General features: G+C 50.1%; 1 protein-coding gene across 1 annotated transcript in view; it reads right to left on the minus strand.

Annotated features, from left to right (window-relative positions):
* ADAMTSL3 (ADAMTS like 3) overlaps positions 1-15,979 on the minus strand; it is a 347,575-nt gene that overhangs the window by 292,640 nt on the left and 38,956 nt on the right. Inside the window, exon 3 of the mRNA XM_042940846.1 lies at positions 8,106-8,225. Within this exon, the coding sequence (XP_042796780.1) occupies positions 8,106-8,225 (120 nt within the window). The remainder of the gene's footprint in view (positions 1-8,105; positions 8,226-15,979) is intronic.

Genomic DNA, 15,979 nt, shown 5'->3' on the forward strand with positions numbered 1-15,979 from the left:
AGCGGAGAGGGTGACGCAGTAGAGTTGCCTGAAGTGACCCAGTCTTGCGGTGCTTGAAGACAGAGCATCTCTGAGCAGGGACCAGCCTGCTCTCAGGGAGAAGGGATGTCTGAGCACAGACAGCAAGGGCATTGTCAGGACGGGACCCGTCTCTCAGCACTCGTGACTTGTCGGGGAAGCTGCATTTGGGGCTGTCTTGACCTTTACGCCACCCATACCCATCCCACCATGTAACCTACCTGGTGAAAGTGACAAAAAATAATAATAATACACAGTACCCACCCCCCACCCCCCAAATGAGTCTAGGAAGACAGCGTTAGAAGAGGAAAGTGTCTGCATAGTTCAAAAGCCAGAGCCCGAGTCTCCAATAACAGACCCCATTCTTTCATGCTTGAGAAACAGCTGATTTGCAAAAAGCTCAATGATAATGAAATTCAGAGTTCACGTGTGCCAGAGCCGGTCAGAACAGCATGTCCCACCGCATGCACAACATTCATGTATTTGCTCTGTGCCTCGACTGGGAACAGAGTACGAGTTATCCCAATTAACACATTCTTGTCTTCTCCTCACAGACCATGAGCTCGCTTTCTCATTAGATCGCTAAATCTTTGGAATATTTAAGGAGCATAACTGTGTTTGACCAAGATTACTCACTAACAAAGGAATGAGCTATTCAAGCTCAAATGGCGTGCTGCTTAAAAACATTAGCCACACAGGCCAGAAACAACACGGAAACTCTCCTATCTGGAGAATACGCGAGCGTTCATTTTGACCGGGGAAGGAGCTGACGATACCCTATACGTGCGAGGGCTGTGTCTATCTTCCTCCACCAGAAATTTCAGAAGTTGGTATACACTTCCCAAGTTACAAACTATTACATAAATAACTTGGAAATGTCAAGTGATATTTCTTGAGGCCTGCCAACAGCTGAACCACCAGGAAGCTCATCACCAAGATATTCGTGAAAAGTTCAGAAGAAGTTCCTTCGAGAAAGACGTACTCACAGCAAACAGATTTCTTCTCCTTAGGAAAAAAAAATGCATAAGTCAATAGTTACATTAAGGAGAAGGAAAATTAGGTTTGTCGTAAGGGTTTAAGAAAAAAGACTTTTAAAAGAAGTTTGGAAATGAGACTCTACAAAGACTTCGTTATTAATATATTATTATTACTACTAGTATTAAAAATTCATTCAAACATTTCTCTCATACTTTTCCTTCCCACAGATTAGATGTAAAAATGTCTTAACTGAGCTTAAGGGCAAAGAACAGGCACTTGGCTTTGCTACCGCCTTGGCTGTGTGATCTTGGGTAAGACCCTGTTCCTCTCTGGGGCTGGGGCTCCTCACCTGAAAAAACAGAATCCCTACATGTCCTTCCCACTCTGACTTGCTATAATTCCAAATGCCTGTCAGGGCCACGGACCCAGCCCTCCGCCTCCCCGGCAATGGAAACAGTAGAGAAAACACAAGTTGGAGAGGCATTTTGAACTCAGAAATCACACACAAACAGGCGGTCAATGGCATCCAAGAAAGGAAAGAGTCAACTGTGACCCCATCCATAGCATCATAACGCCTTAGGATTTTACAAGTACACAATTTTACAGACACGGAATGAGTCACGTGAGAGTCTGGGTTTGATTTCGGGAGTGTAACTCAAATTCTTAAAAAGGACACCCGTCGAAGGCAAGGCTGGGGCAGGGCAAGGGAGGTGTGCGAAGTCAGATTGTAAGAGCTAAAGGGCATAGGGAAAAGTAGCAAGAGACAGTAAGAATTTGAAAATCAACTGGTCACTGAGGGAAGTGACAGATCAGAGTGTAGGAAACAGAATTTTTAACTTAAAAAAAAAAATCTTGAATCCACTTAAACGTGGGCAGTGAAGAGACAAAACACACGCCAAATTAGGGGCTCCTTACCTAACTGAAGGTAGTAACTGAACCTAATGGAGAAGGTCACAGAGGAGAAGGCATGATGGGTACAGACAGGTGTACAAGGACCTCTGCAACACGAAATCAAGGCGTGTTCTGCATGGCTACCCGCTTACATCGGAATTCACCCTAGGTTAATTTGGGGGAAGTCAGAACCCACCACTAACTCAACACCCAGCCTTGTCCCGCCTGCCTGGAGTCCAAGTTATTAAAGCTTTGTTCTGCCTCTGTGTGTCTCATCCTCGAAAGGTGGCAAGGCACACATTACACCAGCACGTATGCAGGCGAAGACCATGCACGCACCACGGGAAAACGAACATGGGCGCTGATTCCTAAGCGTGCGTAACCTCCTTTTATCCCACGATGGTTGCCAGTAAGAGGAAGCTTATTCCAGCAAACCCACAAGGTCTGGGAAGACACACCTTCTGTATTTCCCTACACCTAACAAACGCTAAACGCACACACACACAACAACGACAACAACAACGAAAACCCACAAAAATAAAAGACTACTTTGTGCAAGACAAAGAGTTTCGCTAACTTTTTCTTGTCAATGTAGAGTCTCCTTTTTTTTTTTTTTTGACGTCCACTTATTTTGAGAGAGACAAAGTGCATGTCGGGGAGGAGCAGAGAGAGAGAGGGAGACAGAGAGTCCGAAGCAGGCTCCAGGCTCTGAGCTGTCAGCACAGAGCCTGACGCAGGACTCGAACCCATGAACTGTGAGATCATGACCCGAGCCGAAGCCGGACACTTAGAGGACTGAGCATTCCAGGTGCCCCAAGTTTCGCTCACTTTAAAAAAAAAAAGAAAGAAATGACTTCCCACCAAGAAAGACTAGCCTGGAACAGACTTTTAAATCTGTCCCCATAATAAACTTTGGAGGCCCCAAGTTTAAAGTTTCAGTGCACTACAGGCGAGGATGGATGGTGAGGGCTGCCTTCCTCCTTCCCAGAAGGAGACACGGGCGACGTGACTGACCGCCACAACGGCCACAGACAAAGAACAAACTGCGCAATTCAAGACTCCGCTTCCTAGAACCGACCGGCCTTCAGCCGTTTGCCTGTGAACAGGTCCTCCCTGGGATAAACTCCAAAACCACCATGAGCAATGACAAAAGAATTTACCCCAGAGGCTGGCGGGCTAACGAGTTTCTGGACCACAAGCCCTTCACCGAACACGGGTTAACCACCTTGTATGACTGATGCAACCAAGTGTCAGGATGCTTCCATTGCAAGGACATGCTCATCAAATGGGAAGTCAGCGCCATTTTATCAGCTACCATGTTCCGCCCGGACTTTGAAGGAAAAATGTCGTTCCTAGTGTGATAATAATCATGTGTATAAATGCATCGGCATAGCTAATTCTTAAGTCCTGAAGGTGCTAAGTTAAGAATGAGCTATGGAAGCAACTCAGCGATATTAAGTCATTCCCTTGGGTCTAGTACGATCTACTAAGGTTTAACAGCAGAAGCAGAAGCAGGATTACGAGGAAAGGAGATCATTTTCTGGGTGATTCTCTTGAAAGGAGCAGGCAGCTATATCTCAGAGGGGCAGCCTGAAATCGGAGTGCAGCAGTCTTAGTTTTTTCAAACACCTGTCTGGGTGTCCTTGAGTTGGTCACTTATACATCCAGAGTCTCTGTTTTCTTGACTCGTAAAACCAGGCGTTGAGCCAAGGTCCACGGCAGCTGTAAAATTCTATGATTCTCTAAGTAACAGTTTACTGTGCTGCTGGCAGGTCCACCTTGAGAATCGGAATGATCCAATTAGCACTCTGCAGTGTGGACTATTCTAGCTGTAGTTTTAAAAAAATAAATAAATAAATAAACAAAAAAACAAAAAACCCAACAATTTCAAAGTGGAAGGCATCCGGATCATGCAACACAGTCACCTTGTTTTTCAAAACAAATGGAGAATCTGACGCTGAAATCTGACGGCAAGGATGCTGAAAACCGTTGTTAAATTACGAGCTAATTCAGAGCAGAAGCAAGACGAGGGCTGCCTGACTACCAGCCGGTTTGCCCCGAACCACACGGTTACCCAGTTGGCTTCGGCACTGCTTTCCTGCACCAGAAGCCGCCTCGGCCCCTGCATGATCCATAGTGCGCCTTTTATGTGACTCATTAAACGCAGCCTACATCACAGCTGTGCTTTACTGGCCTCAGGGTTATTCGTTTTCCAGACACCTCCTCTAGGAGCCATTGGAAGGGTGACCTTAAAGGTCTTCGTGGAAAGTAGGCCAGGATGAAATACTCGAAAAAGCCCTACGAGGACGGGTGAAGACGGCAAATATCGATCTACCACCTGCCTGCTTCCCATTTCATCAAACGAGCGCTCTGTGGGTAGGACAATCCTCGGGAACCCGGTCCCGATGCTATCACTTCCAGAGGCAGGCTGCAGCCTCAAGGACAGAAGCTCTCTGTGTCACTCTGGCTTCAGGCCGCTGCCCCAGCAGAAAGGGGCGTCTGCACGAATCTGCAAGTGTGACAGCACAGACACCAGCCTGGACGGCCACTCGCACCCACCCGCACCTGTTCCTAGCCAGGCAACGCCAGCAGGTGATGGGGGCGGGGGGCGGAAGGTAGGTGACAGGTATACCAGACAACTGCCCCCCCCCACCCTCCGGATGTGGGCTCGGTGAGGGAGGGACAGCCCTGAAAACCTTTTAGGGACAGCTGGGGAATTTCTGAGCCAGGAACAATGCCTCATGCCACCGAATTCACTGTGGTGTCCCAGTACGGGACGACTTGTTCCAAAGAATACAACTTACAGGGACGTCAAAGCCTAAATTATGTCGGACCCGCCAACTTGTCAAATCTCTCCGACATGATGCCGTATGAGGGAGGCCAGACACGTGTGGGTACGTGCCATACGACTCCATTCATGTAAAATTACAAATCAAAAGCAAAAGTATAATCGTGACAGAAGCCAGAACGGCGTTATTTCTTCAGTGGGAGGAAACTAGGGTGTTGCAAACGCTCCATTTCTTGATCTGGGCGCGACGACACAGGTATAAAGATATTTGAAAATTCGTCAAGTTCTCCCCTTCAGATACGCGTGCACTTGCCTATACCGTGCCGTGCCTTAATAAGTTAATTTAAGTATGGCTCAAGGTCCCCCGATGCCAATGGAGAATATGCCTCTTCCTCTCCTGCAGCATAAGCACATCTGAGATTCTCCGAATGGGGCCTCTGCAAAGCGCATCAGTAATAACAGTACCTACATTCAGTGCTTACATGCAGCAGGCCCTGTGCAGAGACACCTGTATGAATTACCTCCGTTCAGCCTTAATGCATTTCCACAGGGTAGAGACCGTCCACGTCTGCATTTCACACAGGAAGTGTGACGTGCGAAGTGAAGTAACGGGTCCAGAGTCACAAGGGAAGTCAAGCGACCGCACAACAGGGATTCAAAACCAAAGCAATGCTCTTAATTGGTGTTCGTGTTTCACCGCACGGTGCAGACCCAGGGCGGTTCTCTCACTAGGCGAGGTTGGACTCATTCTCTCGTCCCTCTGCCCGAGAGGCTCCCCCTAGGACGATGCAGCCAGCACGCTCAGCGTTAAGAGGAAAGGGAAGCAAGGCATGGGGTGATGGATCGTCTCTAGCTGAGAACATTCTGGAAGTTCATTCGGGAAACACACCGAGTTTGGTGCAAAGGCCTGTGCAGCCTGTTTGCTTGGTCTTTGTTAGCAGAAAGCAGGTGCTGTTATCGACTGGTTCTAGTGTGACCTTATTCCTTTCCCTTAAGGGAAACACACGGTGGGGAGAATACAGAATGTTGTCATATGCTATTCGCTGGGGCTTTTCAGAACACCATGTCTTAGGACAACATTTCCACAGTATGCCACACACTTTTAAGGTCTTCTTTAGGCCTGGGGTGCCTGGTGGCTCAGTGAGTTGAGCGTCCCACTTCAGCTCAGGTCATGATCTCACAGTTCGTGGGTTCGAGCCCTGCATCGGGCTCTGTGCTGATAGCTCAGAGCCTGGAGCCCGCTTCAGATTCTGTGTCTCCCTCTCCCTCTGCCCCTCCCCTGCTCATGCTCTGTCTCTGTCTCTCTCAAAAATAAACATTAAAAAAAATTTTTTTAAAGAGTCTTCTTTAGGCCTTTTGAAAAGGCTGAGGGAACTTACTTTCCTCCAGCTCGTACACTGTTATTATATCAAGGATAATGTCTGTAGAACCTGGAGCGGGCATTAACCACTCTTTAATTAAAAAGTACGTAGCTCATGGTTTTCCAGATGCCCTCTTTTATCACGTAATGCCTTCTCAATTAGTTCCCTGAAGTTTTCCTATGAAAACCTGTTGGATCATTGATTTCTCGATTACAAGGAGCCATAAATTACAGGCCCTGTAAAAATCCACCAGGGAGAAGGGCAGAAAGCAACTTAATGAGAACGTAGCAACCAGGCCCCAAAGCCCATCCAAAGTGTTAACTGGGCCCCATTATGTGAACACGGGATCATCCCTTGCCCAGCCCTGCTGCCCACAGTAACTATTCACACACTCATTTCTCAAGACACTTGAAAATCCTGATTGCATGTCGAAATTTTTTATTAAAAATTGGTCTCGGTGCAGCCGGGGGGGCTCAGTCGGTTAAACACCCAACTCTTGGTTTCAGGCCAGGTCATGATCTCACCGTTTGAGGGTTTGAGCCCCACATCGTGCTCTGCACTGACAGTGCGAAGCCTGCTTGGGATTCTCTCTCTCCCTCTCTCCCTCTGCCCCTCCCCTGCTCTCTCTCTCTCAAAACAAACAGACTTAAAAAAACAACTAGTTTTTATCTCACTCCTGCCCCTGAGCCCCCGGGTAGCTCCCTGCCCACAGGTGGGTCCCCGTGAGGCTCACCCCAACCCCAGCCCCACGGCCAAATGCCCCGAGCACAGGCCACTCAGCAGCAGCTTAGAGGATCGGAACGGCCTGCCCACAGCCGGACCGCTCCCTGCTGTCACGTCTCACATCTGCCCACGCTGCCAGAGCCTCTGCTCCTGAGGAGCACCTTCCACCTGCGAACCAGCTGCTGCACTCAAGCCCGAACTTGCCAGCTTTGACCACACAGAGGAGGACACCTCGGTCATAGGCCCGTCCTCTTCCACCCCATCGTGTGCCCTGAGAACACAGTGTAGCCCCGTTCCGCATCTGCACCCGGCCCTGTGGGTACCGAGATCCGCCAAATCCTCCAAAACCCTCCCCTACCGCCCGGTGAATTCAGGCCCTACCGGCTAGAACCCTCTGCATCTGGCAGAGTTGACCCACACTGCTGAAGACAAGGTGTGAGTGACCTCAAAGACGTGTATGACCCTTAACGCCGTTAAGGCGACAACGTGAGCCTCGAGTGGAAGAGAATCACGGCGCCCAGTGCCCAGCTTGCATGCCTCCGCCAGGCACAGCCTTGTTCCGCAGTGAGCCGTCGGGAAGTCCTTGAAACACACACACACACACACACACACACACACACACACACACACAGCCACCCCTACCCTGTTCCCTTCTGGAAAATGGGCTTGGGAAGGAAAAAAAAAATCAATGTTGGCACAGTTAAAAGAAAGGAGGTAAAAGCTAAGAGAGAGAAAAAATTAATGCCTAATCAGAAAACAGTGCTCTTTGAGAAACTTAACAGAAGACCACAGGGGAGGGGAAGGTTAAAAAAAAAAAAGTTACAGAGAGGGAGAGAGGCAAACCATAAGAGACCCTTAAGGACTAAGAGCAAACTGAGGGTAGACGGGGGGCGGGGGAGAGGGGAAATGGGTGATGGGCACTGAGGAGGGCACTTGTTGGGATGAGCACCGGGTGCTGTATGGAAACCAATTTGACAATAATTTATATTTTAAAAAACAAAAAGAAAGAAAACAGAAAACAGTGCCGTTGGACAACTTCAGAACTGAATAATAAATTTGGTGATGAGTAAAGTGAACGAAGCCGTCATGTATATTTCTGATGAAAATAAGAAAAAGTGACTCAAGCCAACCTCCCCACCAGAGCAAGAGCCACACATCGTGTAGGAAATTGTATACAAGCATGGGCAGGCCAGCAGTCTCGGGATCCCTCCAGAGAGTCAAAGGCGTATTGTGTTAGCTGTGCCAGGGGGGAAAATACAATTATTTTGAAGTTATTTTTGAGAAACCACTTCCTGCCCGTCGGCAAATGGCAAAGCCAAAGGTAAGCTCTTTTATGGGGTTCTTACCTGGTCATCATAGCGGTAGGTGAGGAACTGCTCCCCGGTCGTGTCTTCGAGGAAACTTCCCTGAGGGGAAAGTGCAAACTCAGGAAGGAAATATGCTCCTGGAGACTTCTCTGCTGCGGTCTGAAAGGCAAGGTCACCTGGTTACAAACGAGGCTCCAGTAAGCACCCCCGAAAAACCGTGATTGTACCCACTAAAGTCTGTACTAAGGAAAGGGAAGTGACCTCTCTTAGTAAAGGCCAAGGTGAGACGCACCAGGTGTCTGTGTTGAGGCACCGGTAGGCTAGGATATCACACAGCTTCACCTCAAAATGGCGCACACGGTTATTTATTCCCCGACACCTGCCCCCTCCCCACAACCCTCCAATGATTCAGCTACAGTGTGGTTAACTTGATTATTTAAAAAAAAAATTTTTTTTTAATGTTTATTTACTTTTGAGAGAAAGAGAAGGAGAGAGAGAGGTATGAGCAGGGAAGGAGCAGAGAGAGGGAGACACAGAATCTAAAGCAGATTCCAGGCTCCAAGCTGTGATCGCAGAGCCCGATGCAGGGTTCAAACTCACAGACCGACAGATCATGACCTGAGCTGAAGTCGGACGCTCAACTGACTGAGCCGCTCAGGCGCCCTGCGGTTAACTTGATTATTAAGTGTTGTTGTTACAAATCCATTGTTTCTAGGACTTTCTTTCTTTTGCTTCCTTCCTCCCTTCCTGTCTTCCTTCCTTCCTTCCTTCCTGTTTTTGTTTGGTGAAGGAGTGAGAAACAAATTTTTTTCCCTACTACAAAAGAAATCCACATTCATCGAAGAAACCTTTGAAGATACGGAGGAACACAAAAGAAAACAGATCGCCCCATAATCCCTTCAACCTATAATAACCACATTTAATTGTTTTGGCATATTTCCTTTGAGACTTTACTTTCTCCTAATGCTTTGTATGTTTATGTAAAAATCCAAGATGAAATAAACATGGCTCTTGCAGGAAGACTCCATTTGGTTCAAGGAAAAGCTCATACGCTGGCGTCGGAAGCATTAGACATAAGCCCCCGCCGTCAGGGTTGAGGGGAGTCAGGAGGGAGGACGTCATCTCTTAGACACTATGGGTTGGGTACAACGACCAGTGGACTTGCTACCATCACTTGGCATCACCTCCAGCCTGGAGAAGCCCAAGCGAGAAGGTGCTGGAGGCTACACGGTGTCTCCCAGGATCGCTGCCTTGACTGTTGAAAACGGATGAAAGAGACACGGGAGGTGGGGAGCCCCCAGTGTGCAGCCCCATCCGATCCAAGGACACCGATCAAGGACTACGTCTCCCACAGGGGACCTCACTCTGCCTGCTTGGGCAGGAGTTAAGAATCCAAGAGGCCACAGGTGTTACTCTGAGGAAAACACTCTCTGCAAACAGGAAGAGCGAGCAATAAAAGCACCCCTCAAATACCTCTGCTCCCCCAATGGTCACATTCTCAAACTGAAGCAGGAACTCTGGTTAAAGCAAAACATCCATTTGAACACCACGCTTTAAGAAGAGAAAGCAGGGGCGCCAGGGTGGCGTCAGGTCAAGCATCTGACTCTTGGTTTCAGCTCAGGTCATGGACTCGCAGTTCGTGAACTCGAGCCTCGCGTTGGACTCTGTGCTGACGGCACAGAGCCTGCTTGGGATCCCCCCGCCCCTGCCCTTCTTGTGTGTTCACTCACAAGCTCTCTCTCTCTCAAAATAAATAAATAAACTTTAAAAAAAGAGAGAGAGAAATCAGTATGTGATACCTTTGTGAAGGCACATAGAACAGATAACTCTCTCTTTTGGTTAGCCCTAGACTGTTCACAAACATTTCAAGATTTTCTTATTAAATTTCATTCACACGAGGGTTTCAGCACCAACTGGGTGACAGGAATCTTCCCAGAGCCATGCATCCCCACGTCCCCCTTGCTTTCCCTCAGAGTGGTTTGCTTGAGTCTGGGTTACTCTAGTCTGAAGTGAGGAAAATAGGAAGATCACCTGTAAAAGTTCTGTTAAGCAGCAAAGCCTCCCTTGACACAGGCCTGTCACCTCAGTGTTCAGACCACCGCTGTGTTCTGGGCAGGTTTTCTCTATCATGCCAGCTTCTGTGGGGAAGGCTGTGTTGCCAAAGTTATGGGGTCACTTGCAGCCTGCAGCAAAGCCAGGGTGTTAAGAGTCTGGCAGGGAAGTCTGTCCAGGCCCCGCCAGGGGTACAGACTGCATCTATCACACCCGGCCAGCCAGCGTTCTGATCACTGCTGGACATTATCTCTAAGTGGCCTGGGAAGGAAAAGGAAGAGGAGCTAATACCACAGACCCCACAGAGACAACATGGCTCTCACACATCTTAGTGCTCTCTTATGGCTCTCAACATGAAATACTAGAAAAAGCAAAAACCTCTCCAGTACTAACGTTTTCACTCCTCGGTATTTATCAGCATAGGAAAAAAAATAGCTTGATTATAGCTATGGCTGATTACCTTCTGCTTTCTGACCTGCTTTTCCAATCTTTCAATTTTATCAGGCTTAAAAAACAAAAGTGAGGGGTGCCTGGGTGGCTCAGTCGGTTAACTGTCTAACTTTGACTCAGGTCATGATCTCACAGTTCACAAGTTTGAGCCCCGCATCAGGCTCTGTGCTGACAGCTTGGAGCCTGCTTCAGATTCTGTGTCTCCCTCTCTCTCTGCCCCTCCCCTGCTCATAATCTGTCTCCGTCAAAAATAAAAGTTAAAAATTTTTTTTAATTAAAAAAACAGTGAGATGGGAATAAAAAAGTCCATGTGGAAATAGGAGGTGAATTTAATGATACAATTTCTTACTTCTGTGTATGTTTCCTGGGAAGTCTGAATATGTGTCAAAGATCAATTATTCTCACCAAAGAAAAACACATCTAGGTAAAGCTCAGGGGAAATCTTGCATAACTGCGAGAAAATGATGGACTTCATCTTAAGACAGTTCAGGTAACCTGATTACTAAAATGCCTAGCGAATAGTCCACGAGAATTAGTTGCTGTAATTGTGACTTGCCTCTTTTGCCCTCAGTGTTCATAGAATGATAATTTTAAATGCCTAAGGAGACTTGCCATGTGTGCCTGGCACCACAGAGCAGAAGCCAGGCCCAGAACCCATGAGCTATGTGTGAAGACACAGATCTAGTTACCAAAAGTTGGGGGGGGGGTCGTTGGGAGGTGTCTGGGAGCATCACCTGAAAACAGCTCCCTGAATACAAGGGGCCCCCTACTATAGTGATTTATACTTAGTGACCTATACATTCCATATGTATTTACTGAGCACCTACTATATGCCTGGAACCATTCTAAGAGCTCTGGGTACACTGAGGAACAAGAAAGAGGAGGTCCTTGTTTTTATGGAGGTTACCTTCTAAGGCGAAAAGACACCTAGTATGTATACAAATCCATAAACAAGAGGAAGAAAGTTCTGCGTGCTCTAAAGGAAGCAAACAGGGTGATAGGAGAATAAAGTTGAGTTTGCAGAAAGAGTCAGTGAGGCTGATCCCGTGTGGATGAGGAAGAGAGCAGCTGAAGGGGAGACAAGAGAGAATGGAAGGAAGAGGCAGGACATTCAGAGCACTGTGGGCCCAGGCAAGGGGTTAGAGAACCACCAGGAGTATCTCAAAGGTTGACTGCTTCATGGAGGATGGGTTAGAGGAGGCAGCAATGGAGCCATAAAGACCAGCTGGGAGGCGGCTGCACTAATCCAGGTGAGAAGAGATGACTCCCCGGACGAAATGATGCCAGTGGAGAAGGGAAGAGCTGAATAGGCCAGAAGTAGATCCTCCAAGAGTTGTTGGTGGGTGAGAAGAAGGGAGGAATCAAAGATAATTTCTGGGGTTTTGGCCTGAGCAGCAGGCCATAAAGGAACACCATAGATGGGCAGCCCCAGCAGGAAGAGAGGGGCAGAGAGGTGATAGCTGTGTTTGAGTCGCGTGACGTCTGAGATGCCTTCGTGGCATCCAAGTGGAGAGCTTGGGTTGGCGGTGTCATATGCAAGTCTGGAGCTCAGAAAAGCAGTCTCAGCCTGAAGCCAGAGATCTGGAAGTCACTGTTTACGTTTTCATATATACACACCTCCTGAAAGAGAAAAGAGACGAGAGGGCTTTGTCTGGGACCCTCCACAATTCGAATGTCTAGCCGTGAGTAGAGGAGGAGCCAGCCAAAGAGATTAAACCTGGTAATCATTTAGAGAGGAATAAAGGGGGGAAAAAGACAACTATGGGACCATGGATGGGTTCAGCATCAAATAGAGCAACCGACTACCTTGAACGGCCCTGGGAGACTGAATAAGATGAGACCAGAGATGGGTCCACTGGGTCTGGCAAGAAGGAGGTCATTGTTGACCTGGACAAGAGGAGGTACAGTGAAGTTGCAGGGACCACGGAAATGGTTTGAGGAGTGGATAAGATAAGAGGAAGAAGAGACCAGGAAGGGACCCTTAGAACCGGGCAACGGCTAGAGGGAACGCGCAGGTACGGGCAGAACTGGTAAAGACGGGAGAAACCAGAGCACGTCTGTTGGGTTATGGGAATCATCCAGTGGTAAGAGGGACCGTGGAGGAGACGAGACACTGCAGGTGCCAAGCCCTTGAGAAGATAGGAGGAATGGGGTCCACGTTGTGCGTGGAGAGGCTTGGCTGTCATAAAGGCGAATTAAGTCTACCCCACCACACCCACTGGCGGACTCCTGACTTGGACCCTCCGTCTTCCCTGGGCTTACTCCTTAGACACCCTTCTAATGGGGCCTGAGATCACGCACCTGTTTCTATCACCCTGCTTCCCAAGTAGGCTTTCTGGCCTCAGAGCTGCTGCTTCCTGGGCCTCTCTGGAACCGTCCCACACCTGAAAGAATGCATGGCCCACATTTTCTCCCCACCGGCCACTCTTCGCTGGCAAGGTGGGGCCGTCCTGAGCCGGGCGTCCCTGAAATCTTCCGAGCTTCCTTTTGTAACACCACGACACTCCTCCGTAGCCAGAGCATTCATCGCTGTGTTTCTAGACTGTTCAAAGCATCTACAGACCTTTCATAAGCTCCTTTCGTGAGCTTTCTTTTTTTCCGCTTAAGCTCAGGTTGGGTAAAACGAGGTATATTTGCCCCACGTGTTATTCCTGCCCAGGCTTCTGCCTCTCCTGCCAGGACCACGTTGGTGCTGCGTTCTGGGGGAAGTTCCCTAAGGCTGAGAAAAGGGTCTCTACCACGTCTGCCGTGCCCCCACAGTAGGTGTGTGGGCAGCGGGAAGGAAAGACTGGCGGACCGCACGACCCGAGCCCCGCAGGCCAGGGTCGGCTTGCTCAGCAGCCCCAGCTCCACCTGTAGACGCTCAGCGTCACTGATCCCCGGGCCAAGCAAGCGGGCTCAGGGTCACCGGTCCCCGGGCCAGGCAGATCCTTCTCCACACCCACACCCGCATCCCAGTCCTTGTTACTGACAATGAAGACTACACTTGGGGCGCCTGGGGAGGCTCGGTCAGTTAAGCGTCCGGCTTCGGCTCAGGTCATGATCTCACAGCTCGTGGGTCGAGCCCTGCGTCAGGCTCTGTGCTGACAGCTCAGAGCCTGGAGCTTGCTTCGGATTCTGTCTCCCTCTCTCTCTCTGCCCCTCCCCCACTCACGCTCTGTCTCTCTCTCTCTCAAAAAATAAACACTAAAAAAAATTAAAAAAAAAAAAAGACTCTGCACTCGACTCCTTTTATCAAGTCCCTTACTCCTGAGGAAATTTCCAATCATTCTGGAGTTGATTCTATAGCTTTGGTACAGCCCAAGTCCAGTCTCTGGGATGGCAACGAGGCCGCACCAAGGTCACAGGGCACGGCCATGGCTGCCTGACGTCTGAAGAGCTGTACTGTGTCATCCCAGGGTTATGAACGCCCAGCACTTGAAACGACCTTCTCAGGGATCTAATCCAGCCTGTCTACCTCAGAAATCCTGCCAGACACCCTGCAGCCTCTACTTGAATACCTTTCATGATGAGCAGCTCCCTCCCTACCAAGGCAACAGGGATGTGTCAGAATCTAGCAAGTTCATAGACACCCAACTGGTCAGAAGAGGTCCACTGCTCCCCAGTGGAGGTATGAGGTGCCCTGGCCACCAGCACTGCCCTCTGGCCGCCCTCTCCCCCAGCCGCCCCCTGCACCTCCCCTCCAAACACACACGTGCTGAGCTGGGTTCCAGAGTCCGCACACAGTGAGCATCGGAGTGCCAGAATGACAGAATGCGAGGAACTTTAGAGATGCTTTAATCCCAGCCCGCATCTCCGACCGTCCAACAAGGCATTCATTAGAGGCCCTCTGGAGAGAAAGCTGGGGAAGAAGGAAATCAAGCCTACCGAGCATCGCTGTCAGACAGGGTTTGTGTAGACGGTCTCATTGTGTCCTCACATGCACCCTGCAACATGGGTGCCATTCACCTCATTTCACCCAAAGAAACCCAGACACGGGAGGGCAGGTGGTCTGTGCAGGGGGGCACGTGAGCTCCCAGCTGCCAAGGGCAAGTTCACCTCTGTTTGGCTTCCCTGCCTCCCTCTGGGGAAACCAGTCTGCGGAAGAGTGGACCTTCCTTCGGGAGAACCGGCTGAGTTCACTGGTGGCTGCAGCACCAACATCGTCACCCAGAAGGCAGCGGACTTCCTACGTGTCAGGGGGGTGGCAGTGCGCAGCTCCTCGCGGGACGAGGTGACCCAAGATGTCAGGCCCTTAAGTAGCGAGAGTCAGAGGGAAGGCAGGGGGAGGGAAGCCGGGCCAGGAAGCGTGCAATCTTCCCAGGGCACAGATCCAGGGCCCGGAGAGAAGCTGCCAGAATGCATCATCCCCCCAGCCACTGTCCACAGCTGCCGAGTCACCAGGGACGGGGTCAGGAAGAATCCAAATGGCCCCTCCAGGGACTGTGAATCTGAGACCTGGGGATGCAGCTGTGTCCCCCCCCCCCCCCCCCCCGCCCGTCCCCCTCCAGCTGAAGGCTCTGACTCTGGCAGGAGGGAGTGAATATGTGATGGCAAGTCAAGGACCAGATTTCAGTGTCCCAGGCCTCAGTCTGTACTCCATAAGGATGGGGAATGCCTATCAGGACTGAGCAAAAGGTCTGGCTGACATACCAGAAGGAGAGAGAGCCAGAAGGAGAAGAGGACGTCCTACAGCACAGAATGGGGCCCCACGTGCCTCAAAAGTCAAGCAGTGACTTCTACACAGTGTGACTCCTGTTTAAGCACCTCTCCCAGCTTGTTCGGAACACACATGTGACATGGAACATCCATCTCCCTCCCTCCGAACGCCACGCCGCTAACCTCTACAGACTCACGCTCAGTGAAGGCCACCAAGCCTCTGAGCCACGTGCCACTGCGAAGCCACGACCCCGCAGTCTGAGAGCCAGACCGCACCGTTCCCCGCCGTCCACACTCTCAAGACCCTCCGGCCCGTCGAGGCTTTGGATCCCAGCTCCATTGACCGACGGCCACGTCGCTGTCGCGTGGCTTTGTGTCAGCCCAAATCTCAGCAGCACGCCCTCTGTGCATCCTTCTGACTGCAACACACACGGAGCAGGAACAGGGCCGGTGGCCGGGCCCCTTACCAAGCCACCAAGAGCCTGTCTCTGGGCTGACGGTCCCTTCATTTCAGATGTCTCCATGTTGGCCACTTAGGGATTCAAGAAACACCTTGCCAGATGCTTCACATCCGCAATGATACAGCCCACGAAGTAAGGTGGTACACGGGAGAGCCGAGATCCCACCAGATCTTAGTAAGGTTGGGACAGAAGCGAACCCCTCGAAAGCAAAGCCCTGAGCCACTGATGCAGGACGGACGGTTCCTCAAGACACCAGCGCTTAGCAGAAAACCGGCAAGGCTCCCGTCTGGAACATCAGTGCACAGGAAGTCG

This window comes from Panthera leo, chromosome B3 (assembly GCF_018350215.1).
Source record: "Panthera leo isolate Ple1 chromosome B3, P.leo_Ple1_pat1.1, whole genome shotgun sequence".
In the NCBI taxonomy this organism is placed as follows: Eukaryota; Metazoa; Chordata; class Mammalia; order Carnivora; family Felidae; genus Panthera; species Panthera leo.